The sequence below is a fragment of the Oryzias melastigma genome, linkage group LG22 (assembly GCF_002922805.2).
Source record: "Oryzias melastigma strain HK-1 linkage group LG22, ASM292280v2, whole genome shotgun sequence".
NCBI lineage: Eukaryota > Metazoa > Chordata > Actinopteri > Beloniformes > Adrianichthyidae > Oryzias > Oryzias melastigma.
Genome location: NC_050533.1, coordinates 19,064,746 through 19,089,598, shown reverse-complemented (window position 1 = coordinate 19,089,598; position 24,853 = coordinate 19,064,746). Strand labels below are relative to the sequence as shown.

At 39.5% G+C, this 24,853-nt stretch overlaps 2 protein-coding genes across 2 annotated transcripts in view; one reads left to right on the top strand and one right to left on the bottom strand.

Moving 5' to 3' along the window:
* Positions 1–2,890: 2,890 nt before the first annotated feature.
* Positions 2,891–16,879, bottom strand: metap1 (methionyl aminopeptidase 1). Its single transcript, XM_024270414.2, has 11 exons — positions 16,615–16,879; positions 15,719–15,770; positions 14,004–14,113; positions 13,865–13,925; positions 8,333–8,424; positions 8,182–8,265; positions 7,420–7,558; positions 6,743–6,874; positions 5,257–5,400; positions 5,111–5,176; positions 2,891–3,937 (listed from the first exon to the last, which is right to left on the bottom strand). Exons 1-11 carry the CDS (start codon positions 16,780–16,782, stop codon positions 3,771–3,773), a joined length of 1,215 nt encoding a protein of 404 aa, XP_024126182.1. The 5' UTR covers positions 16,783–16,879; the 3' UTR covers positions 2,891–3,770.
* Positions 16,853–24,853, top strand: part of eif4eb (eukaryotic translation initiation factor 4eb) — an 8,910-nt gene continuing 909 nt past the window's right edge. The window contains exons 1-5 of the mRNA XM_024267585.1: positions 16,853–16,870; positions 17,843–17,946; positions 19,521–19,616; positions 19,716–19,779; positions 19,981–20,094. Coding sequence (XP_024123353.1) covers positions 16,853–16,870; positions 17,843–17,946; positions 19,521–19,616; positions 19,716–19,779; positions 19,981–20,094 — 396 coding nt within the window. The remainder of the gene's footprint in view (positions 16,871–17,842; positions 17,947–19,520; positions 19,617–19,715; positions 19,780–19,980; positions 20,095–24,853) is intronic.

Sequence of the window (24,853 nt, the reverse complement as noted above, 5' to 3'; positions counted from 1 at the left end):
AAAGTATCAGTATTTCTCACTATCATTTGCCATTTGCTCTAACTTTGGTCAAGTTAAATTTAAGTAAAAATAGGTTGAAAAGTTTTTAAAGAAAATTGCGTTAATGTAACCTTAAATTAACATTTTATTCCAAATAACTGTAGTTGAAAACTACTACAAGACACTGTGAGGTGATAACTTTACTTCTTTCTTGTGTCTTGTGATTTGTTTGACAAAAAATATTCCATTATCTACATCTCTAACATAGATAACCCATAGCAAGCTTGGAAAAAAAATGGAAGGTCAGAAATTGATTCAAGACTTCAAGTGTTTTCTAGATCCACAAAGTCCATATCAGACAGGAGCATGTATTGTCTGGAGGATCAGACAACCAAAGGTCAGGCAACAACTGTTGTCAAGGCAAGTGTGAAGAATGCCCTTAACAAGCGTCTGCTCTCATGTAACAAAGAATACAAAAGTCCAAACACAGATTCTAAAAATATCAGCTGGTCTGGGTTGTGAAATCGAGCTAAACTTTGACCCAGTCTTTTCAGCTCCACATGGATGCCAGATCTGATCATTGAGATCCAGGAAGAAGTTAGCAAATTTGGTCAGGACACTGTACTCGGGACGAGGAGAACGAGATCCGAGAGGTTAAAGGAGGATAAAAGCTAAAAAAATTAATAAAAGGGAAAAGTACTGACAAGAGAGAGACAACCTTCCATGAGGATTGTTTAGTACTTTTATTTGCCAATTATTTCCAAAGATAAATAATCATCCATTACCCCTAAAAGTTTAAAGCAGGGGGAGTGTAGGGAGTTCTGGTTTCCTTCATCGGTTTGGAAAACTTTACGTGACACTGATTTGTATCACAAACTTTGTGAGTTGTGCCGGTTGTAGGGAGTTCTATTCCTTTTAAAAGTATGTTGCAGTTGTTACACTGTGTCTACAAGAGTGTCATTGTTGAGTTTTGCATCTGCAAATACATTTTACTTACAAAAAAATGTAAGTATAGAATTGTTTAGTGATTTTTGCTATATTAATTCTTCTGTCGAGAAAAGCATTTGTGTCTAAAAGATATTAGAGCATGTGTAAAAAAGATGTATATTTGTAAGGAAAAATGTGATATACATTTGTCAAGCGTATTTACAAAACAGTTTGGATAGCGCTACAACAAATATTATTGTAACTACGCTAACTCCAAACCTTGGAAGCAACAATTTGCACCTAATGACACATAATTTATTGCAGAAGCAGACTGTGCAACTTCAACTTTTGCTTTGCATCGTCCCATCCTATAATACTTTTTTATTCTCTGGACTTAATATCATTCTGGATCAAATGTTTTATCTTCTTCACCTTCAATCTCTATTTCTGAAAGTTTCCCTTCCCTCCTCCTACCAACTCGGGTCTCCATCCACTAATAAATCTGCAGACAAATATGAAGAATATCTCATTTTCTTCAGTTTATACTCCTCTCTTGTCCTCTAGTGCAGAAAACTCGATCCGTTTTGTGTTTGGAGCTCTGAGCTGCTAAGAGGTCAGTCAGCTAATTATGAATCCCCAAATGAGGTCCATCTCATCCCACAGGTGTAACGGTCTCAGCGGGGCGTCTGTGCATCTGCTGAACAGTCATGTGGAAAACACTGGAAATCCTCTTTCATTTTTATTCATTTATATAATTACATGGGAGTTTGGAGTCTCTGTGGAGCTTTCCTTTTGTGGTGAAATATATCAAGATCACTGAGAAAGCGGGAAGTTCTTTGTATTTATATTATTTAGTTTTCTGTGTCACTTGGTCTTTTGGATCAGTGTGGAACACAGGTGGCTGGTAGAAATAACATTTACTTAAGCAACTTACAAGGAGTATTAGTCGCACTTCTTAAACAGCCTACATTCATCTTTTATATGTTTAAGCAGTTATTCATCACGTTAATATTACCAAAACAAACTAGAAAAATCAAAAGTTTGATTGTTGATTTGTGTCTTGATTTTTCTTTTTTTTCTTAAAATCTGACTTTTAACTGCTTTTACATAAATGCTAAATATCACATTGACCTTTTTTTTTTTTACCCGAAAACGTAATAGATACTACAAGAGGTCATCCATATTTTGTCGCATAAAGAACAACCAGTGCACTAAATAGCAAAGTGAACTTTAATGGCCTCAAAGTCTGTAATGTCACTGAGGTCACTGGGTAGCAGAAGATTTGGTCTATTTAAAAATAATTTGTTTTATAGAACCCTGTAAGTTCAGCTTAGAGAACAAATTTGCTGGATTTAATGTCTGAGTTTGATGAATAATTAAAAAGTATAACTTTGTTTAAAGTGTGAACTGGACTGACCTTAAAAGACAAACTCTTAAAATCATTGAAAAATCATCGTTTCTGGTTTTATTTTGAAAAACCAAATTCAGCTAAATTGTTGCAGGGATTTGTTTAAAATTAGTTGTCAAGTTGTGAAACAGTGGACAACTGATGTGTAAGACAAAAAATGTGTGGATCAAGTAAATAAGGTGCTAATGTCTATTTTTTGCGTCTTAAGCTAACGTGAGTAATGGATCATAAATGCCACCATCTACAGTTCACTGAAAAGATTTACATTTTTTTCTGGATTTCATCAAAGGGTTTAAAAACCTGTCAATTCTTTGATGTGGTGAGCTTTACGGGGCGAAGATCAAAGCTCTCTGGTCAATCTGTACTATTAGGGCAAACATTAGACATCCACATCTACGAAATAGAAAAAAACATATATTCATGCAGCAATACTAAAGAAAGACAGCTGTATAAACTGTGAAAAAGTCACTTTAATGTATTAAAAGGAATTTGCTTCAGGAAAAGGCTGATGAACGAAGGCGCTTCAGAAATTCCGATCACTGATTTGTTTCAAGGACAGAGTCACCCACACAGAGCTACTGAAGAGTCATTTATTACTCCATTAGAAGTACAAAGATGGCGGAGAACCGATCACATTGGCTCTCTGAAAGTGTGGAAACAACGCTGCGTGCAGCAAAAGAATCAGAAACAAACTGAGAAGTTAATGGTGTGTGTTGGGGAGGAGGGGGGGGGTGTAGACACTCAGAAAGCTTTAATTGTGAGATTCCCGTTAAGGCTCGGTTTGCTACACCAGGGCTTTGGAAACACGGAGGCTGCATCGACTCTCTTGGCAACCATTGCCTGTCAAATCTGAATGAGACAGCTGTTAATACTTAAAGGCGCTGGTGAAAATACGTTTGTTACATCTGCCAGCATTTCTTTCAGCGAGCCGGAGAATAATCTTTCAGTTTGTTTTTTTTTTTTCACACCAACTAATTTTCTTGAACTAAGTCGGTGGGTTTGAAGCCTTGTAGGCCGTTTTGTTGAGTATTGCTGATTGTTTTGACTCCATCGTGGTGGAATTCTGAAGGTTAGCAGAGGCTGAAAGAAAATAGAGAGTGCTGCACTAGTTGAATTTGCCCTGAGCTCCGAACAACAACAAACATCAACTAGCCAGCTAGTAAAAACTCTGGATCACAGAGGTGAAGGCAGACTGATGTCACGTCTGCTGGTGAAGTAAAAGCATAAATACTCTTCTGTTTCCCTCGCAGGATACAGATCTCACTAATGAGGTCGTCCACATTGGATACAGACACATTCAAGTACTTTCATTTAGGTTGAGGAACCAACATTTATTTCATGTGAGCTTCAGTCGAGCTGAGCTCTTGGAGTGGTGCCTCTTGATTTTGGATCGTGTGTTTGTGTGTGTGCTGGGTCGGTCTGGTACAGTCCAGTCGGCGGTGCGTGACAGTCCAGCCTACATTTGGCTCAGGAAGTGAGCGCGTCCGTTTTCCTCCAGCCGGCGAGTGAGGATCTCGCAGCCGGTCTCCGTCACCAGCAGGGTGTGCTCGAACTGAGCCGACCTCTTTCCGTCTCTAGTCACCGCCGTCCAGCCGTCGGGCCACGTCTCGTCCTGCCAGCCACCTGAGACAGTCAGCGCCGCATCAATTAAACATCTGACGGTACCGGACACCGGAGTGCCTCTGAAAGTCTGACATCAGCTGTTCCAGAGCACAAGTGCATTGCGGACTGGCTGTGTGTTGTTCATCTGCGCTCCCTACTGGGAAATTCTCGCAGCTCCTTCAGATTTTAGAGTTTCACATAAGTCAGACCCTCCAGGATTTTGTGATGTTGCGATCGCAACTTCTAACACAAATTCATGCAAAGCTGAGATTTGTTCCTCACTCTGCAACGTTACATTTTCATGAAACTTAGAACAATCTACTACGACAGCAGTCATGGTGACGACGCGGCATCGAGACCATTTCCCTTCTGACTCCTTCCCAGGAAGGAGTCTAATAATACATACTTGGCCTTAAAATATCTTTAATTCATTGTGTTGAGAAAAAAATCTGAAAAATTTCAAAATCGCGACTAGGAAACTGTGAATGGAATCAAATCGTAGCTTGACTGAATCGTTACATCCCTAGTATTGATCATTTCTGTTAGTAGGAAAACAGACGTTTGACTTTAGGGGCAAAGAGAAAGTGGTTTGACTGAATCGTTAAATCACTAACAACAAAGGAACAACATTCTTGAGATGTCTCAATCTGATCATGTGTTCAGAAATTGGGCCTGATTAAGTAGTTTCAGACCCGATTGGAATCAAATGTTGTGTCCTGATCAGGATCAGATATTTCTTTTATCCTTATTATAGTCAGTGCTTTATTTTTCAAGCTTATTTTTACAAAGGAATAATAAGGAAAGGAAATCCATGACCATCAAAAGTAATCAAAACTAGTAGTGATTAAATTGATCATGAATACTCATCACAATCATGCTACAACTTTGAATCATATGATCAAAATTGTTGAATAGATCCTAAACTTGTCACTAAACTTTCTCACATGACTTATTATCAACTATTTTTATTAGATGCACATTTTTTGTTTGATCGTTCAAGCTACTTCACAAAAGTGCAAAAGTTAAAGAGTTAAATGATAAAAGATTGATTTAATAAAAAAATCAAGGACAACCTGGATCTGCTTCTTAAATTTGCTCATTTTTGAAACAAATTACAAAAGTATTAGATCAGGACTCGGATCCTCAAAATCAACAGATTCTCAATCTTCTACAAGCTTCATCTTCCCAACTCACCTTCACAAATCATGGGTTCGATGGTGAACACGTGACCCGGCTTCATGACTCCGACTGCTTTGTTTTCTGTTCAGTGACAGCGACAGCATTAATGCACCGCAGAGCAAGAACAGGACTCAGATTCTGGCCTCTGTGTGGACACTCACTGGCATAGTGTGGCACGTTGGGGGCGGTGTGAAAGAGTCTGTGGATGCCGTGGCCGCAGTAGCTCCGGACCACGGAGAAGCCGTTGGCCTGGGCGTGCTTCTGGATGACGTTCCCCAACTCTCTGTAGCGAACGCCAGGCTTCACTGAAGAGATCAGGACAGACGAAGCAGCTTCTGTTTACCTCCAACGTGACTTTATTCTAAAATCACAATGACCACTTTTGAAAGTGATCAAAAAAGGTTTTTTCTTTAATGTATTTTTTTTTCAAAAGCTTCAGCCCCGTTGTCTTATCAAATTATTTTATTTTCAAAGCTTTTCCTTTTTCATCTGACAAAATATGCAAACACAAATATTGAGTGAATTGAAATATTGAAATATGTGCTTTTATTGTGAAAATCAATCAGTTTACAGGCACACCAAAATTCCTGTCCAATTCCAGACAGGTTCATATCTGACCCAATCGTTTTACTTTAAAGAAAGTCACACTTCTTCCAAGACATTTCAAAATAAAACAAAAGATTTTATTTTGAAATTTCCATCAATTAAATAAAATGGTCTTCCCAGTTTGTATTTTTGAACTTTATTTTCTAAACCCTTCAGGATGACCTGACATCCTGCAGTGGGCTCCAAATGTTATGTCTCCACATATGAAGGGAGTCAAAGTTTCTGTATAATGTAAGCATAAAATATTTTGGTTCCATATGTAACATATCGGCTACACTGGTCATCCTCCAGTCTGGAACTAAACTAATTTAGTTTATAGAAACTTTTTTTTCACGTCTGAAAGTAGTATTCACTGACACTCAGCTCTGGATTGAACTGAATAGGGTTGTAAAGAGGAATAATCTTGTTTCTGCAATAAATTCAGAGGATCTTACCCAGAAATTCCTCGACAAAAACAACAATCATACTTTCATTTTGAAAAAAAAAACCCTTGTCTGAAAAATAAAAGTAACTCAAGGCAAAAAGTTTTTTTTGATTCGTCAGGGTAATCTTAGTCCATCCAAATAGCTCTAAAGTCTGTGAGTTAAATAAAAGTGTAAATCTTAAAACACAACAAGAACATTAAAATTGTCAATTTATATTCATTTTCAGGGAGATTTCTGGACAGACCTTTTCACGGTGACATCAGACAAAACGGCGACGAGGCCAAAAATGTGAAAAGTGACTTCCGCTGTTCAGGTTTAGAATGGCAAAGCTGACAGCTGAACGCTGTTTGACACAATTTATTTAAACAGCGTTCAGCTTTGCTGTTCTAAACCATAGACATAACATATAACCGGAAGTCACTGCACAATCGCCATTTTGTGTGACGTAACGTGAAAAGGGTATATAACACACTTGAAGTTTGTTTTATGAATTATGGCTTAAAAAACTAAACAGTTTAACACATTTGTATTTCCTGATCTTGCTTCAGAAACAATGTAGCTTAAATACAAACAAACTTGAGTCGGGTAAAGGAAGGAAAACCTGGGCGGAGCCTACCGGAGTCGATGGCTTGCATAAGGCATTCGTACGTCGTCTGGACCAGCTTCTTGGCTCCTTCATCTACCTCCCCCACAAAGAAGGTTTCGTTGAGGTCGCCATGGAAACCATTATGATAGACGGTGATGTCCACTGGAAGAGTGAAGGAGGAAGAAATATGTTTGTTCATTGTGTTAAATGGAAAGCGTAGCGTTAACAGCAGCATCCGTTTGAAAGACTAAATGTTGTGAATGAGCGGCAGATGAAAGTGAGACTCTCCAAACAGACTTCTACCACTAAAGAGGAAATATACAGATTCCGACTGGCAAAGCAGCGCCGGGAAAGGTTAATGAAATGATTCGTCTTGTGGGAACGCACAGCCAGAGATAAGTTGGTAGGAAGCGCTCTATCAGACGCTCCGAGGGGAGCGGTGGACGTCACAGCAGACACATTCATAAAAAGCGGCTAAAATTGGCCAAACTCCTGCCGACAGCGCTTCAGAACGCTGCCACAACTACTCGTCACGGGAAAACAAATCCCTCTCCAGCTCTCGCTAATAAAAATATTCTGGTACTACAGCACGACACTTCCAAGGACTTGACTTTGAGGTTTCAGAATCTCACGCCTTTTCTAGTTTGAGAGGAAGATCAAAGCTCGGCTTGTTGGGGCCCGTCAGATGAAAACTGTGATGCACCAACCGTTGAGGATGTCTCCTTCCTGCAGGGACCTTCTGTCTGGGATGCCGTGACAGATGACTTCATTGACCGACGTGCAGCAGGATTTGGGGAAGTTGTAGTAGTTGAGGGGTGATGGGTAGCAGTTCCTCGCTGTGCAGGCCTGAACACACACACAGAGCGTTGTTTACGGAGACAGATAATGGCACGAGCGTGGCCATATTTATGCATAATGTGACCACATAGCCCTGCAGCATGAAGAACAGGACTGACTACGTGTATAAAAGCAGAGCAATACTAGAGAAGACGCAGCAACTCCAACAGATGTTCTTCATCAACATAGTTCCAGCTACAACTTCTCAAAGTATGAATGATCCAAATAAGGTTCTAGTCTTTAAACGGGTTAAAGACTAGAACGCAAACTAGAGTCCCTTTGTTGATGGAGAGATTGATAATGGAAACAAGTATTTATTTGCCTCAACACTAACCTGTTTCCCAAAAAGCTTCACCCACAGGGGCAAAGAGAGGGGTTATCAACCATCAATTGCACTCATGGATTGGCACTAGAGGACTCTTGAGGGTTTTGTTGATGGATTTGTTTTGCTTCAAGATTTCTAGTGGATTTGATCGGATCTGACCAAAGGAGTTGGGAACTTGGATGTGGCCTGAACCCTCCTGTTTGAGCTGGAGTGTACCGATAAGGATGGATGTGCCGGCTCTTTGACACAATATAAAATTGGGGATTTTCTGCTGCTCCTGTTTGTGTGTTTGTGGGGGTGTACATACCAAATGCACGGCATGATCGATTTCCTCTGTTGTGACACCTGGTTTTACCATCAAGGCCGCAATATCCAGCACTTCTCGGGCCAGCTGCAATAGAAACCTGGGTCAAAAATCAATCTGTAAACTGGACGTGTAAAGACGGAGAGTTTGTCACCTTGCAAACAACTCTCATGCCTTCGATGTCCTCGGCAGAGAGGATCTTGATCTGCGACGTCCCCTTCAAGAACTGCTCGGACTCGGACATCCCTGTGGGCCGGAAACAAGGACAGTCAACTGGCATCACTCACAGTTTAAACCTCTGCCAAGCTGAAGAGCTCTTTGAAGGAGGACCTTGAAGCAGCAGCTGCTGTCAGTCAATCAATTTTCTGATAGGTCCTAGCAGGGCTGGATTTACATTCTCCAGATCGATTTCTCTTTTCCATCACAAGTAACGGTTGAATAAATCATGTGCTGCTCCCATTCTGCTACACTGAAACTAAAACCATAAAAATAAATTCTATTCATGGCAGCTTTAGGTTTTACCTTCTGTGAAGTCAGACTCCTGGAAGCTTTAAAGACCCAAAAAGTGGATTAAAGTTCAGGACAAGAAACAATTCCTAGAAAGCAGTTGCATGTCTAGAAGAAGCATGGCATCTACAGCAGAGGACTCTAGAAAGCTCAATGTGTAATTGTCAATTGACTTGGTTACTCTAAATTGTACCAAGGTGTGCATGTGTGGGTCTGTGACAGACTGACGACCTGTCCGGGGTGTAGCCCGCCTTCGCCTAACAGTAGCCGGGACAGGCTTTGGGAACCCGTGACCTCAAATGAGATACAGCTGGTTAAGAAAATGAATGGATATTCAACTGCAGTGCTGATCTATTGTACAAGTATCCCCAGTGGTCTTTTAATTATGATTGTACTGACCAAAACCAACAAACATGTATCATTTTCTAAGACATTAGTCACCATAGCTTTGGTGACTGTTTTTTTTATAACCTGGGTCAGTGGGAGCATGTAGATGTTAAATAGAAGTGGTTCCAGGATGGAGCCTTGGGGAACTCCTCATGTAATTTCTGTTGGCTCAGATATGAAGTTGCCAATTGACAAAATATTTCCTGTTTTCCATGTAACATGCAACATGTGATTTTTTTTCCAACTTAATTTTTCTTTAAGCTCCCAATTCACCATGATTTGAAAAAACAAATAGTCAGAAATGCCAATTTAAGCTTAATTGTCTTTATAAATGTCATCTATCATGAGGAAAAATGCCACAGGAACACGTGTACAAGAATCCCCAGTGGTCTTTTAATCATGATTGTGCCATTTTTCACCAAAATCAACAAATGTGTGTCATTTTCTAGAACATTTTCAAGGACATTAGGTACCATAGACAAGGAACGTTGTTGTTCTTTATAACTTTGGTCAGTGGTAGCATGTAGATGTTAAATAGAAGTGTCTCCAGGATGGAGCCCTGGGGAACTCCACATTTAATTTCTGTTGGCTCAGTTGTGAATTTACAAACTGACACAAAATATTTCCTATTTTCCAAGTAACAAGAAACATGTGATTTTTTCCACCTTCATTTTTTCTTCAGCTCCTAGTTCACTATCATTTGAAAAAATAAATAGTGAGAAATGCTAATCTAAGCTTAATTTTCCTTATGGATGTCCTCCATCATTGTTATTGTTGACACGCTGCATCCTTTGCCTGCCTTGTTGTTCACTTGGGCTGATGCTTGTGTACCTATTGGACCGCAACAATTACGAGAAAAATGCCACAAGAACATGCAAAGTAAAAAAAACACCAAAAACACAATTTCCATTGGAGCAAGTCTTTAAGAGTTTGATAATTCACAGTCTGAAGAGTCGGATGTTACATTTCACTCTATAAACACAGTGCTTTACTGAATTTTTGTAACACATGCTTCTTTTTTTTTTAAATGTACGACTTTTCTAGACTAATCTGTTGGGTTTTTTTTAAACATACAAAATCAGAAATCGTATTTCTTCTCGGGCCTTAAAATAGTTTCCTTCGAACTCTCGCTCCGTCTCATTAAGCTGTCTGAATATCCATGAGAGTGGCAGCTCTCCTGCCTGCCACTTGAGGCCAGCAGCTTCATAAGTGACTCCGGCTGCTGCACTGCAGTCTCAAACTGAAGATAATGAGCCGTGGAGTTCCCTACACGTTTCACTGGCTGTCAAATGCTGCGTATTCTGAGCTAAAGCTGCCAGCCTGGAAACTTTTTTAAGTCTAAAAAGATCGCTTTTCTTTAAAAGTGTTGAAATAGCCAATTGGTTTTCATGAAATTATCAAAGCATTTTTTTACGTTCAATTCAGTGGCTTAAAGCTGTAGTGAATCTTTGTCTCTATTTTTAAAGAAAATGGATTTGATGATTAAAATTTTGTTAAAATTAACTACATTTTTACTCAATTAGAGTTAGTATGGTTTTGAAAAATACAATTTTTATCTTTTTTAAGGGATCCTTTACGGCAAACTGAACAAAAGTCCACATTTTTACAAATTTGATTCTCAAATCCAGAAGAATCCTAAAAGCCTTTTGCAGTTTTCTGGTACTATGAGTATCTAGCAGCTCCAGCAGGGACTACACTACGGCTTCAGCACCTGAAAGGGGTAAGCTAACGAAACTCACACTGCCGTCTCGTCAGAACAGAGCAGAACTGTCACTGCTGTGTGGAGAACAAGGAAGCAGAGGTTTCAGCGCCGTCAGACGGCTCGGCAATAAAACAGCAAACTTGTTATCCAGCTATTTATTCAACCGAGCCCGGAGATTCTCGCCGAGCAGAGAATACAAACAAGTGTCGGTCAAAGCAGAGGCTCCATAAACAATTCACTGATCTATAATTTACCAAGTCAAGAAAATGATTGCTGGATGAACATGAGCTGTTGCCTAGCAACACAGACATGAGAACAATTTGTGTACAAGTCAAATACAGCCCCCCTCCTGGCGGCAGAGTCTACAGGGTGAGCTCAAAAATCAACCGAGCTTACTCACGCTCTGACGCACCTCCGAAAAATCTGTTAGTACACTTAAGACATCTTATCAATTAGTCCTCATTGTTAATCGAAGCAAACCATGACCAAGAATATCTATTTCTCAAGTGTGAAACATGACAAAGAAGTAAAGGTTATTGTGGCAAGGCTGCACAATAAAAAAGGGGTGTAATGTTAACAAGCATAGAAAAAAAAACAATGTTTAATGGTAAATAAAAGATGGGGGAATGGCCACGAGGCAGAAAGTGTTACAGCAGCTCCCATCCTGCTCTTTTCCCTATTGCTACTGATTACCATGATCAGGTATGTTGAATCAATCCCAACCTGTAATCACCTGATCCAGCTAACCAGCAGGGAAGCCAACATGCTATTAAACGTAAAGCCTTAGTCACATGGGGGTTGTGTGTTTTTGGCTTGTCCAGGTCCATGGAGGATGACGGGGAGGAGCAGAAGTGTCTTGCAGTTCCATTGAGGCTCATGTCACCTTAAGAGATCTCATGTATGTGGTAAGTGTATTTTTAAGTATCTATAGGAATAATGTACATTACAGGCACTTTTGGCACATCGGTTCTTGGCTGAAACCTCAAAGAATTTTCATGGTAGGGCCCCTTTAAAAAGGCGTGACCGTCCATGAATTTCACGAGTTTCCTCATAGCTTTTCTCTTTTTACTTCCCCTCAAAGCCAATATCATCTAAGTTCCCTTTGCTTCTGCTAGCTTTAGCTTCATCTCTGACAACAAATGCTGCTAACTCAGCTTCATGGTGGATTTCTTTTAGATAACGAGTAAATCTGTGGTTGCAGCTCCTATTTTTTTTATATTGGCCTTTTATAAATTGCAAATTGTGACTTTCATTAACTACAAAAAAAAGTGACAAACTGGCCGAGCGATTGATAAGCAGACGACCCCCCTGATTGGAACTGACTGTTGCAATTCCCTGCAGAAGCTCATGCAGACGTGAGCTGGTGGGCGGTCCTGTCAGTTAGTCTTCCCTCACAGCAGAGACTGGCTGGTGTTCAGGCCTTTGTGGAGGCAGATCAGGTCAACTTCACATGCAGCTATTGGTGGATCACTGATCCAACAAAATTAAGGAAATTAGTGTCAATCAGTGAACAGTAATAGTATAATTGTAATAACTTATTTACTTTATTTTTTTTTTTTTTAGAAAATAAATGTTTTCTTTAAGAGCAAATACCTTGTTCAGTCAAAAATGGCTGCTTTTCTGTTAGATTTTTTATTTTTTAAAATCCCACCTTTAATGATTTTGAAAATCAACGTTTTGAGCTTTTAAGTGTATTATACTGTTCAATCATCACTATAAAGAACCCCAAAGTGGTATTTTGATCTATTCACACATTTCTGACTAATCCTCTAAAAACCCAGTGATTCCCAGCCCTAATGTACATCAATAAAACAAAAATTTGCTCTACATCGACATCGTGAAATGGGCGACACCCTCAAGGAGTGCAAGGCGGAGCCTCAGAGATCGAGTCCTTTTACTTCCGGGTATGAAAAAAGTTTAGAAAAATGACTCATATTTCATAAATAATAATTTTCAAAGGAAATATATGATCATATTTATGGATATAGTTTACTCTGAAGCATGTAAGAAAAACACGGTATGGCCCCCTTAAACTTCTAGACAGGAGTTAAATTACAACTTGTAAATCAAATGAATTTAGTAGTTTTGTTGTAACATTCAACCCTGGAAATAACTAAAAAAAAGCAATTTTTTTCCCCCTTGAATTATTTTTATTTTGTGCGTCTATTAGTAGAACACGACACATGTTGGCTCATTTTAGCTCTTGCCTCTTCAGGGTTTGTCAAATATAATTAGCAAGATGATAGATCCTTCTCATGTGACTTCATGTGCAAGAAGATGTTATTTAAAGTGCTTAAATGAAAGAGAACATGTTAAAAACACCATTTTCATCACAGTGGGTGAATGTGTGTGACTGTGGGATCGGTCTGGGTGTAGTTTTTGAGTCAACATCATCAGCTCTGCTGCCCATTCATGCAAAGCGCACTAAATTCACGCTTGGCTGAGCTCATTCTCCTGACCACAGCAGGATGGCAACAGGTTACAGCTCTCAGAGCAAACTAGTAGCTTATCCAGTCCATGTCATTAGCTACATCCTGTTCCGTTGCGGCGGTTTCAATTTCCGCTTGGGCACATCTCACCGTGCAATTTTCCAGGTATGGCTGGGGTCAACAAACTGCGATAAATCAACTCATTTAAATGCTCGTCTGCAGCCGAGTTAATATGAGAAGCAACAACACACAGGAGAAAGTGAAGCGAAGACGGGGTCACAGCGATCTCGCAGCTTCCAGCCTGGTCACACATCACACCCCTAATGTGACTGGGAAAAGCCTCGCCGCACTCATTAGATCCCACAGAAGACACCCTCCAATACCCTGCAAACTCAATTATTGCACTCAAATAAAGTTGGAATTTCATTAAAAAACTCTCCTTCAGCGCAAAACTCAGAAACTTCTTCAGCATAAAGTCAGATCAAGAGATAAATCAAATGACGGTATCAGGAAGATTCCATTAGCTTCTTTATATTTTAGACTCTATAGAATTGCTGGAAACAAAATAAAGCCATGAGTGTCACTTTCACAAAAACCTGTCCAAGACTGGGAGGCTTTCTGAGCCGAATCTGAACCAGTTTAACCAGCAGGAGAGCGTTACCTCTGGGATGGTCGGCATAGTCGGGCCTCTGGATTCCACTTGGTACAAGCCTCATGGGAGTCTGAAGACCGACAGGGAAAGACACCACTCTTAAAAAGTCCTCATCTTTGGGTACGTTTTGAAGAAAAAAAGAACTTACCAGGGGGTAATAAGGGCGTAGCTTTCCTGTGTAGCGATAGCCGGGCCATGGGTCTGTGTTAATGTCCTTCTCTACACAGTTCTTGGCTTCGTTTTGGTTCTTTTCTTCTTCTGAAAACACCAAACTCTGAATGATGAAGACTGTACAGCGGCCCTTTACTGTTTACCGGTATTTTGTGAGCAATTTTTTATATTGTTATCATAGTATACAGTGTCCTGATTGACTATATTGTCAATCAATCTCATTGTGCCATGTCTCCAGTGCTGAATGTGTTCAATTTGCCAAATTTACATCAATCTTCAATCTTGTTTCCATTCTATAATTCTGGACTTATTAATCTGTGAAAGTTTATACTTTTAGAGTTTAAACAAGAGATATAAATGAGAAAATGATCACATCTGTGTGATAAAAGTGAGTAGTGAAGAGTTTTACCGCCTTAAAACATCATCATAATTGTTAAAAAATAAAGCTACTTCACAGATTACACCTGTTGTGGGCTATTTTTAGAATATTACTCCTGTGATAAATGAAGGAACACTGTTTCTTTATTGGAAACTTTAAGCCCTGTTATCCAAATGTAATATTAGTCTTTTCATATTTAATATTAGCCGTCTATGAGAAATTAGTAAACCCTGCCCCACTGATGAGTTTTCTAATCAACCATATGAGAATCCTGCAGTTGTCTTTTGAAGGGAATTATTGGTCTTAGTTATACAAACAACTAAGCAATGTTAAGAAATAGCTTAAAGTCCCCCTATGACAATTTATTATTTAAAAAAACATTCCCAGTAGAGTTTTAATTATGGTTATTACGTTTTTAACCAAAATCTCATAACTTAAATGTCTGAAAAAGCATTTTTTCATGTTGATCTGAAGAATCTGGTTCAAAAATCTTCTCTGAGGGGGCGTGGCTTTTGGAGCTGAGCTGAGCAGCTCCGCCCCTGATCCTCTCGTCTGGTTAAGATAACTCTGTCTCGCTAGCGTAAATCGTCGCCGCTGCTTCAATTTGACTGTTCTGCATGTCAATCAAGTGATGTAGTTCACACAGACGAATATTATTTGATGTTGAATTTTTTTTTTTTAAATATATTTTAATTTATTTGTGAAGAACCACAATCTACCCACATGTCTTTAGCGAATGATCACTTGATTAGGATCGATGTAATGAGCACCCCACACCTACATGAACTCTTTAACACTGGGGATGTTACTAGATGCGAATGGACTCTGAGATGGAGAAAAGTGTTTTTTAGCGTTCTAAAGTAAAGTGCTGCACAACAGTGTAGAGCGGCTTTGCTCCGCAACAGAACCATGGATTGCGTAAGCACTTTTTAACCCACTTTAGAAACTGCTGGAATTATGATTACTGCAAAAGTGGTTGAAGAATTAAGTTAGTCCAAATAATGTAATATTAATGGGTTAACAGCCTCTGCAGGCTGGGTTATGATATTTAGGTAGTCAGACATGCATTACTAAACCTTTATAAGCTAAACGAATACGATTGTCTTTAAGTGACGTATCCTGCTGGTTTAGTATTAGACATCCATGCTTGGTCAGGAGTGTTTTGCCAATAAGAGGCAAAGCCAGGGTCAGCTGGGAAAACAAGCAGGACAGCAGGACTCACAGGTTTGACCCAGAGTTATTTAAGCCCCAACACTTGAAAAGACTTTAAAATCGTGACACCAAACAGTGTAACTTTGGTTTTTAATACATACTTGCTTTTTTGTGAAGCAACTTGTGAGATGCCCAGCTCCCTTTGAAACACTCCTGGAGAGGGAAAATTAAGAGCATTGTTAATGTTTAAGTAGTACACTTTACTCATCTGTAAAGTGAGAAGACAATGTCATTTAGGCTCCCTGCTATACCTGATTCTAACAGTATCATTGAGGATCTTAAATGGGATCCAAATTAGCTGTTTAAAGGGTTTAAGTGTGCACTTTAAAGCAAGTTGTGGTGCAGACGAGAAGCAAAAATTGGTCACAGAAAAGATTATTTGCATCAGATAGCATTGCAATAAGTTGCAGTTTGTTTATATGTCAAATTATAATCAATTGGATATAAAACAATTAATAAAAGTATATTTGCCAAAAAATAAACATATTATTGCTCCAATGAGTGATGCAAACAAACATACACCTATAAAGAAAGCTAAACCTGGATTTTTACATACATTTACTCTTTTAACACCTCCATGAGTAATATTTGAAGCTCAATTGAGCTTTAAATAACCATGAAAAGGTTTACACATTCACTTCAATGAGTAACAGAACACCAGACTTCACAGAATTGAACAGGAAGAGTTTTGCACCCTCCATTTTCTGGAAAGATGCAATACACTTATAAGGTGTAGCTAACAAACCAATTAGCTAAATTGTTTTCTCTCTGCTTCTATTTACTTATAAATATTTGCTAAACTCACCCACTTTTGTAGGTGTAGTATAACATAGACATGATATATTTGCTAACGTTTGCCTTGCGGGTGCTTGCTGTTCAGAGAGCAAAGAGCACACATTTCTAGCTTGACAGTTAGCAACCTCTTGAGGCTAAAGGGCCCGGTGCATGACAGAAGCTGGCGTCTGAAGCGGGTAAAGTCACAGAAAGACAGCGGTACCTGTGAACAAAAATAGGAGCCTTGAATGCCGAGCTTGATGCACGTGGGGCACTGAAGTTTGGCATCCTTGCTGCAGCCCTCTGTTTCACACTCCCTTCTGGCCTCGGTGGTCGCCATGCCTGCTGCTGCGTTCCAGAGGGGTGGAGTCAGCGGCGGCACAAAGCGCATGCGCGCAGTGGTGGGGTCACGTTGTACAATCGGACCAATCAGCGGAGCTTTCCAAACAGAGATTTGTAAGATGGCGACCGCCGAACCGGTGAGTACTCCTTGTACAGAACATTTCCAAACATATGGAAAGTCTTCCTGAAGTATTACCACTTTGAAATATACCTTAAAGTATTTTTTCAAGTCTAATAACTAGTTCCTTGACTTTAGTTAGTCTTTATTACTTCCACACATGCTGTTTAACTACTTTCAAACGAGTGTTGTGTGCCACGACCTGTATCAGAGAAACGCTTCTGTATGGAGAACCCCGACCCCTGGGCTGACAGTCAGACCGACCAGCGTGCTGTTTGCTTTAGAAAATGCCAACATTTGTAATTAAAATACTCGCTTATGTATAGATGTGACGAGATTTATTAAACTCGGTTTTCAAACGGTTTAAAACCGTTCCACGTTTACCAGAAAACTCGTCGAGTCCTTAAAAAAAAGTTTCAAGAATAGTTGTCAAACTAGTGCGCATGTCTTTTTTCTGTACCTCAAGAATGCTACTGTGACTGCTATTGACCACTTATATAAATAAAGTTTTTGTTTTTCTGTTTCCGGTTACTATTTGTTTTTTCTTTTCATACCAGAAAGGGGGAGTTGTTAGCTTGAGATGTTAGCTGAAATTAAATTATTTTAGAGTTATAAATATGCACATTTATCCCTTAGTATTATTACAAAAGGGAAATAAAAATATGTCGCATTTAGGAAACAAATTTTTCAAAAGCAAAAGTTGTTTACATTTTTAGCATTTTTGCTTCAATTTTAAAATTTATATTTTTATCGTCAATTCTAACTAAATTTTTAACCTTAGTAAAGTTTGTTTATTTCCTATAGTTGTGTCATCGTTACGGTTAGTTTGTTTTATTAGTTAGTGACAAAGTACCACGTGGCTCTTTCTTTTTTTTTTAATAAATAGACAACATTTCTCTGGAAAAGTGTTGGAGCTGCTTCTTCTATTCTTATAAACGATTTTTGCTGAACTTTTCTGATTTTTTATTTTTATTTATTTATTTATTTTTAGGAAAGCAGTCCAAGTTCATCCCATCCTGTAGAAGATGGATCTGAGGAAGTGGGGCAGGAGCTGGTGAGCCCTGAGGCGTATATCAAACATCCCCTTCAAAACAGGTCAGACTGTGCAGAATTACAAAGATGTTAAATTTGATGGTAAATTGACAGTTTAAGTTTAATAATTAAGAAATTCATGCTGTCACTTAATTAATACTTTGTTTATAGCATGTGCATTAATTTTACTTATTAAAAACAGACAATTTATTTTATTGAAGATTTTATAGAACAATTTTTTCAACACAAAAATATATTAGATCAAATGTTTCACTGTCTGCTTTTTAGAAATCTAATTATTGGTCTCGTATTCTTACATTTTAATTTCCTATTGTCAGATTACAATTAGAGAAATCAGTCGATCTCATCTCATAAAGTTGTTACATTCTCCGTAGAAACCTCCAGTCCTTGGGTTTGTGTGGCTGGGACACTCCCCACTTCTAAAAAAAGATTAAAGTTTGACTTTTGACCCCTACCCCGCTTTAGAGCGCAGCGTGAAAGGAGTCGCTCATGTTGGAGTGACAGAGGGGCGTGAATTGGCCATTCACAGAAAATAATGAGTGCTGTGTTCACAAGAGGAAGCGGAGCTATTTCCAGAACCATCTGGATGGTTAAAACTTGTCACAAAACCCAAACAGAAGGGGAGCATTCTCAATTTTTTTCCTACACTAGCCTCATCATGTTTGCTTTCCAGACACATTAGAGCAGCTAATTTAGCTAGTCAAGTGTTCCACTTTCAACACGGACAATGCATCTTGGGTAAAAGGGACTTTGCTTCTGATGTGGAGAAGTTTTTATTCTGTAAAACAGACTGGATCCGGTCTAGTGCCCCGTCCAGGATTGTGAAGTGTTTTTTTTTCCTCTAAATTCACAGTCTGGTAGTTTCTGTTTTACCCCTTTAGCTGAATACTAATGAGCAACGTCTGAATATATTATGTGTATTTAAATTCCATAGGGATATTTAAGTCCAGGAAGGTCAAATAATGAGCCAAACTTAAGAGAGAGCCAATCAGCAAAAAGAAAAGTTTGATCCCGAGTGCACATTCTCTCAACTTTAATGTCTGTTTGCTGAAAAGTTTTGAAAACCAAATATGCCAAATATTTATAAGCAGAACAAATCAATTGTTTTGGTGCAGCTGAAATGTCAGCATTTACACACAGCTTCATTTACATTTTTATTTAGTGTCGCAGCGCCAGAAGATGCAGGCGTGCTGTCAAAGTTCATTTGAGGGTCTTTGTTATGTATCATCCCCATAATGGAGTGTAATCAGACCTTCTCTTGTTTGACAGTCAAGTTAACAAGAAAAACGCACAGTGTCATAACCCAAATGCCTCACACACTGTTGTGTGTCTGCTGGTCTACAAGATGGACTCCCTTCCATAAAAAGGAGGCTTCATCTCACTTATTTAGCTCAAGTTTCCATTAAAAGCACGGAAAAACTGCTTTCATTTCTCTGACACTTCAGCTTTTCGTCATCACTCTCTGTTCTGCTTTCCGCCGGTCAGACAAAGATGCTTTTTTTTTCAGGTTTTTCATGTTTCCTTTTAAATCATGAATCTGCACTTCACCCTTCAGCTTCAGATCTTCATGTTTCTGTTGGGTTTTAATCGCTCGATTCCCTTCCTGTTTCCAACAGATGGTCTCTGTGGTTCTTCAAGAACGACAAGAGCAAAACATGGCAGGCCAACCTGCGGCTCATCTCCAAGTTTGACACGGTTGAAGATTTCTGGGCGTAAGAACATCAGAATATTTTTTGTGTGTGTGAAATAATGTAATACTATTGTTTTTTATGCTTAACTTAAAATGTTTTATGTTGCACACTCTGTTTCAGCCTTTACAACCATATCCAATTGTCAAGCAACCTGATGTCAGGTTGTGATTACTCCCTTTTCAAGGTACATTTGACTCACCCATCATTCTTAGATTGAGTAAAAACTAACCTCTTCAACATTTGAGTTATTTTAACATGTAAAACAAAAAAAAAAGTCTTCCCATCTTTACTTTATGCACTGAGAGAAAGTTGTGCTGCAACAGCACCCTCTGTGCAACAGTTCTGTGCGCTGGTTCTGAATGTGTTTTGATGATCTGAACCTCAGGACGGCATTGAACCGATGTGGGAGGATGAGAGGAACAAGCGTGGCGGGCGCTGGCTGGTCACACTCAACAAGCAGCAGAGGAGATTAGACCTGGATCGCTTCTGGCTGGAAACTGTAAGTAGAATTCAGCCTGGTGGTTTATTTACAAAGCACTAAATGGAAAAAGTGAAACACTAGAAAATGTTATGAGACAAAGAAAAGAAACATTTGTAAATCGCAACATTGACATGCCTTCATGGATCAGAGCAGACAGAGTAAAGGTTAACAGCCAGTGTGTTTTTGAACCACCCTCAGCTGTGTGAAGCTACAGACACAGCAGGTGTGTGACACGGTTTTTATAGGTGCATTTAGCCCATGGTGTTCACAATGGACAAGCAGGGAGGGGTTTCTTCTTCTATTGATTACTAGCACATGTCCGCCACCTACGATTGGAAAAGACTCGATGTGAAATATCAAAGAAATTTCATAAATCTTCTTTTTTAACAGCTCTTTTCAACGGAAAGCAAATAGACTCATCAGATTTATGTACATCCAGCTGTGTTTTCACATCCACAGAAATGACTAAATACAAAAAAATAAATACATTTACACACACTCAACTTAAAGTTAAAACGGCTTGAAACTACACATAGGGCTGCACGGTGGCGCAGTGGTTAGCGCTCTTGCCTCACAGCGAGAAGGCCCCGGTTCGACTCCCGGCTGGGACCTTTCTGTGTGGAGTTTGCATGTTCTCCCCGTGCATGCGTGGGTTTTCACCGGGGACTCCGGCTTCCTCCCACCGTCCAAAAACATGCTTCATAGGTTAATTGGTGACTCTAAATTGCCCCTGGGTGTGAATGTGAGAGTGGATGTGTGTGATTGAGGCCCTGTGACAGACTGGCGACCTGTCCAGGGTGTACCCTGCCTTTGCCCATCAGCCACCGGGTTAGGCTCCGGCACCCCCGCGACCCCGAGAGGGACAAAGCGGTCAGGAAGATGGATGGATGGATGAAACTACACACAAATCTTTAAAAAGTACGCGCCAATCATCTGATACACACACAAAACCTCCTATACGTGCAAATCTGATGTGAGACTTCACATTTCCAAGATTCATGTGCAAATGATGCGTTTAAATGCTGCTAGAATGCTGGGTCATCAGTTTTTTTTATCAGCTGCTTTGAACTTAAATTGTGGATAATATCTGATGAAAACTTGACATTTTCCCACTTTCTTAAATCGATATGCCCCAATAATTAATACAGAAAAGTCTAAATATGCACTTTTAAAACACTCAAAACTGAAGTTGCTCTATTCTGAGCACTCCCTCACTGCTGTGCTTTCCCTTCACCATGGAGGTCTTTCGCAAGGAGGCGGCGTGAGATCCTCCTCCACACCCAGAGAACATAGTGGGTCGATCCGCCCTACGTCCCTCTCGCTCCCTGGGTGTGGAGAAGGACCTGGCGCTGCCTGCTTGCACCAGAGAACTGGGTGAAGGTGCTGATGGAGACTTTTTTATATTAATTATCGGTCACATCTGTTTAAGAAAATGTCAAGTTTTCACCTAATATTATTCATAATTCAAGTTCAAAGCAGCTGAAAATAAATCTCTGATGACCCAGCATTCTAGCAGCATTTAAACGCATCATTTATACACAAATGGAGACATGTAGAGTCTTACATCAGATTTGTGGATAAATGTGGTTTTGTGTGTGTTTCAGGTGCTTTGTGTGTACCTTTTAAATATTTGTGTGTGTAGTTAGTTTTAAGCTGTTGTGATTTAAAGTTGTGCATGTGTAAATTTACTTTGTATATTTTGTAAATGTGAAAATACAAGTTCACAAACTTACGCACAAAATGTTTTGTATGAGTTAAAAATCAAGAATTATGCACACACAAATTGAGTCATTTTTCTCTCCAAACATACTAAAGACTTGCATAAAGTCCAATTATTAATTTCTCCTCTATGATCAATGTTCAATGGATTCAGTGAATTAACATTTCATATGTCACTACCAAATCTGAGTCCCTTATTGGTCAAAATTCAACTGGTTTTAATGTTCAATGCACGTTCAAAGGCTGCGCAAGTATATGGAACCCCAAAATAGCCACTACTTGAGTAGCGACGCCTGAATGTGAGTTTTGATCGTTGAACCCTGAAACACGTATTTATACACGTTTTCTTTGACTTTTGACTGGAAGGCGCTGCTTGAATGCATGTTGCAGAGGCCGGTGTGAACGTAGCTACAGAGCTTCCTCACAGCGACCCCCCTGAACTGTGCTTAGAAAGACACAGTTGAGTTGATTGCTCGCCATTCCTGGTGGCGTGTATATCAAAACCGTCCTGTAGTGTTCTGTTCAGCAGGAATGACACTGGGGCTCATCAAAGTCACCAACACTTTTATTTTGTCTGCCATTTAATTCAATCAATGACAGTTTAGAACGTTGCAGATTTTGTTGTATATCTGTGAGTTTATGTTAATTTTGCTTCTGGATTATCTCATCAGGTTCCACTGCAGAGTTTGATATTTTTGTCGTGATTTTTTGAGTTTTATTTATTTCTGGTCCGATATTTTCCATTTCACTTATGCATAAGACTCAGAACCATATGGATGTCATGGATGCTCTTTAATGCTTCACAGCACAACCATACAGTCCAAAGTGGGAACAGCACCAGAGCGGTTACAGCAGCTTTGAGGTGCTTTAGACTGTATGGTGTATTCTGGGTAGTTCTAGCAACAGGCAGTTGGTTTTACAAAACTATATCTCAATACCTAAAGGCTCATTTTAAGTTCTGCTGCAGTTTTGAAGCTAAAATTGTACAAATTTGATCTTTTCTACAAATTTTCATCATTTTTTGAATCAGCTTGTGTTTTGTTGGAACAGGCTGATGATAAGGAATTGCAGTTCAGCGTTTGGCTGCAGCAGCCGCTCTTTGTATCCAGTTACTTAACCCAAAGACAGGAATCATTTTTACAGCTTTTCCCTAAAGAAATACACTTATTACCTGCCTGCAGCAGTAATTGGAAGCATTGCACTATCATCATGCTTGTTGCCCGGAGAAACATGATTACATCCTCTGCCTCCTCAGAGCCACAGATCAAACGCTGTAATAGATGTTTCCATCTGTTGCATCCATGTTTATTTTCAGAGAAAATGGTGTTGGCTTTGCCGCTGATGGTGAAGCTGCACAAAGCTGCTAAATGGAAGGAGTAAAAAATGTGCTTGCTGGCTGCTGAGCCTTGCAGTATTGTGGTGAACGATCTTGCTGCTGCAGGTCGCTGACAGTGACGCACAGACATTCAGCTCAGTGTTATGTTACTAAACAAACAGAACACGCTGTTATGTCAGTTCTGGGGAAAGAGGCTGCTTGTTATTGCGGTGGTGTGATTCATCTGGATGCTTTTGCCGGATGTTCCGGTTGAAACCAATATTTGATATTTTTATTTCAGTGATTAAAATATCAATCTAATAGAGGTTCACTCTACATTAATATATGAGGAACATTTGATGATACTTTTTGTAAAAACAAATGCAGATATGATGCTAAATGCAGAAAACAAATACGTCTGAAATGTGGAAGGTACGATGAGACTCTAACTGAAGGGCAGCTGTGCTTTCATTTGTATCGCTGAGGCGATTCGCCGGACAATTAAACGGTAAAAGGCAGGGGGCTGAAGTGCTCCTCCCGACAGCAGAGCTGAGTGAGTTGGATGGAGAATGAGCTGCCGCGTGCTGGAGGTGGCGTGATGGATTGTTCCTGATGCAGAGCGGTCTGTGACGTGACCTCCCGTCCTCTACTCGCTCAAACGCGTCCAGCTCCTCTTCAATTACTTTGTCGGCTCTGAATAAGTTCACCGAGCGCGCCAACATTTCCAGCACTCGTGAAAACACACAGCAGCCTACAGGTAGACCCCATTGCTGCTTCCTGGTGGCCTCCTGTTGTGGTGTGATGAGGCTGTGTGTCTGCAGCACTGAGGGGGACAAAACACCCCTCTCTATGTGTTTGGACACCGTTATTTATCTCCTTTTGTTTATTCTATTGTGTCTTTTGTGTGTGCTCGCTACAAACTACAAATCATTTTTTTAAGTAGTAAAGTAGATGTAAAGATTATATATTGCCCAAAACATCAATCGCAATTGAAAGATGTGTCAGATTGTGGGCCATCAAAAAAAATGTGTGTGTATATATATATATATATATATACACAGTATATATTTACATATGGGCAAAAAGTATTTAGTCAGTCACCAATTGTGCAAGTTCTCCCACTTAAAAAGTATGAGAGACAAAATGAGAAAAAAATAATCAGATTTTAAAGAATTTATTAATTATGGTGGAAGTTAAGTATTTGGTTGTCTTCAAACAATAAGATTTCTGGCCCTCACAGACCTGTAACTTCCTCTCTAAGAGGATCCTCTCTCCCCCACTTGTTACCTGTATTAATCGCACCTGTTTGAACTCGTTATCTCTATAAAAGACACCTGTCCACAACCTCAGTCACTCCAAACTCCACTATGAGCTTAGTCACAACAATTTGAAAAAAATAAATACTCAGAAATACAATTTTGAGCTTCATTTTCTCTATATATTTCCTCCATTATGAGAAAAATACCAAAAGAACACGTTAAAAACACCATTTTCATTGGAGCGGGTCTTAACCCTAGAGCACTATCGCTGGAGGATTTTCACCCGTGCAAAACTATTTACATGATTTTCAATATGTTGCATTTTTCTGAGTGTCATGGGTCCCTGGGTAAAGTCTCACACGTCTCAGGACTGGATGGAACGAAGGCCAAGACTCCAGCATCATATTATTTATTAATTTTTTAAGGAATGTTTGTTCCCAAATTTCTTATTTTTCAGTAATTTTTGGGCATGGTTTTAGGATCT

Bases quoted from the DNA above. Each gene is read 5' to 3' on its own strand.
- metap1 (XM_024270414.2), bottom strand. From the start codon at position 16,782: ATGCGCTTTGTGCCGCCGCTGACTCCACCCCTCTGGAACGCAGCAGCA. The intron at 13,926-14,003 runs GTAAGTTCTTTT...GTCGGTCTTCAG, and splicing joins TACGCCCTTATTACCCCCTG to ACTCCCATGAGGCTTGTACC. The intron at 5,401-6,742 runs GTAGGCTCCGCC...TGATCTCTTCAG, and splicing joins TATGCAAGCCATCGACTCCG to TGAAGCCTGGCGTTCGCTAC.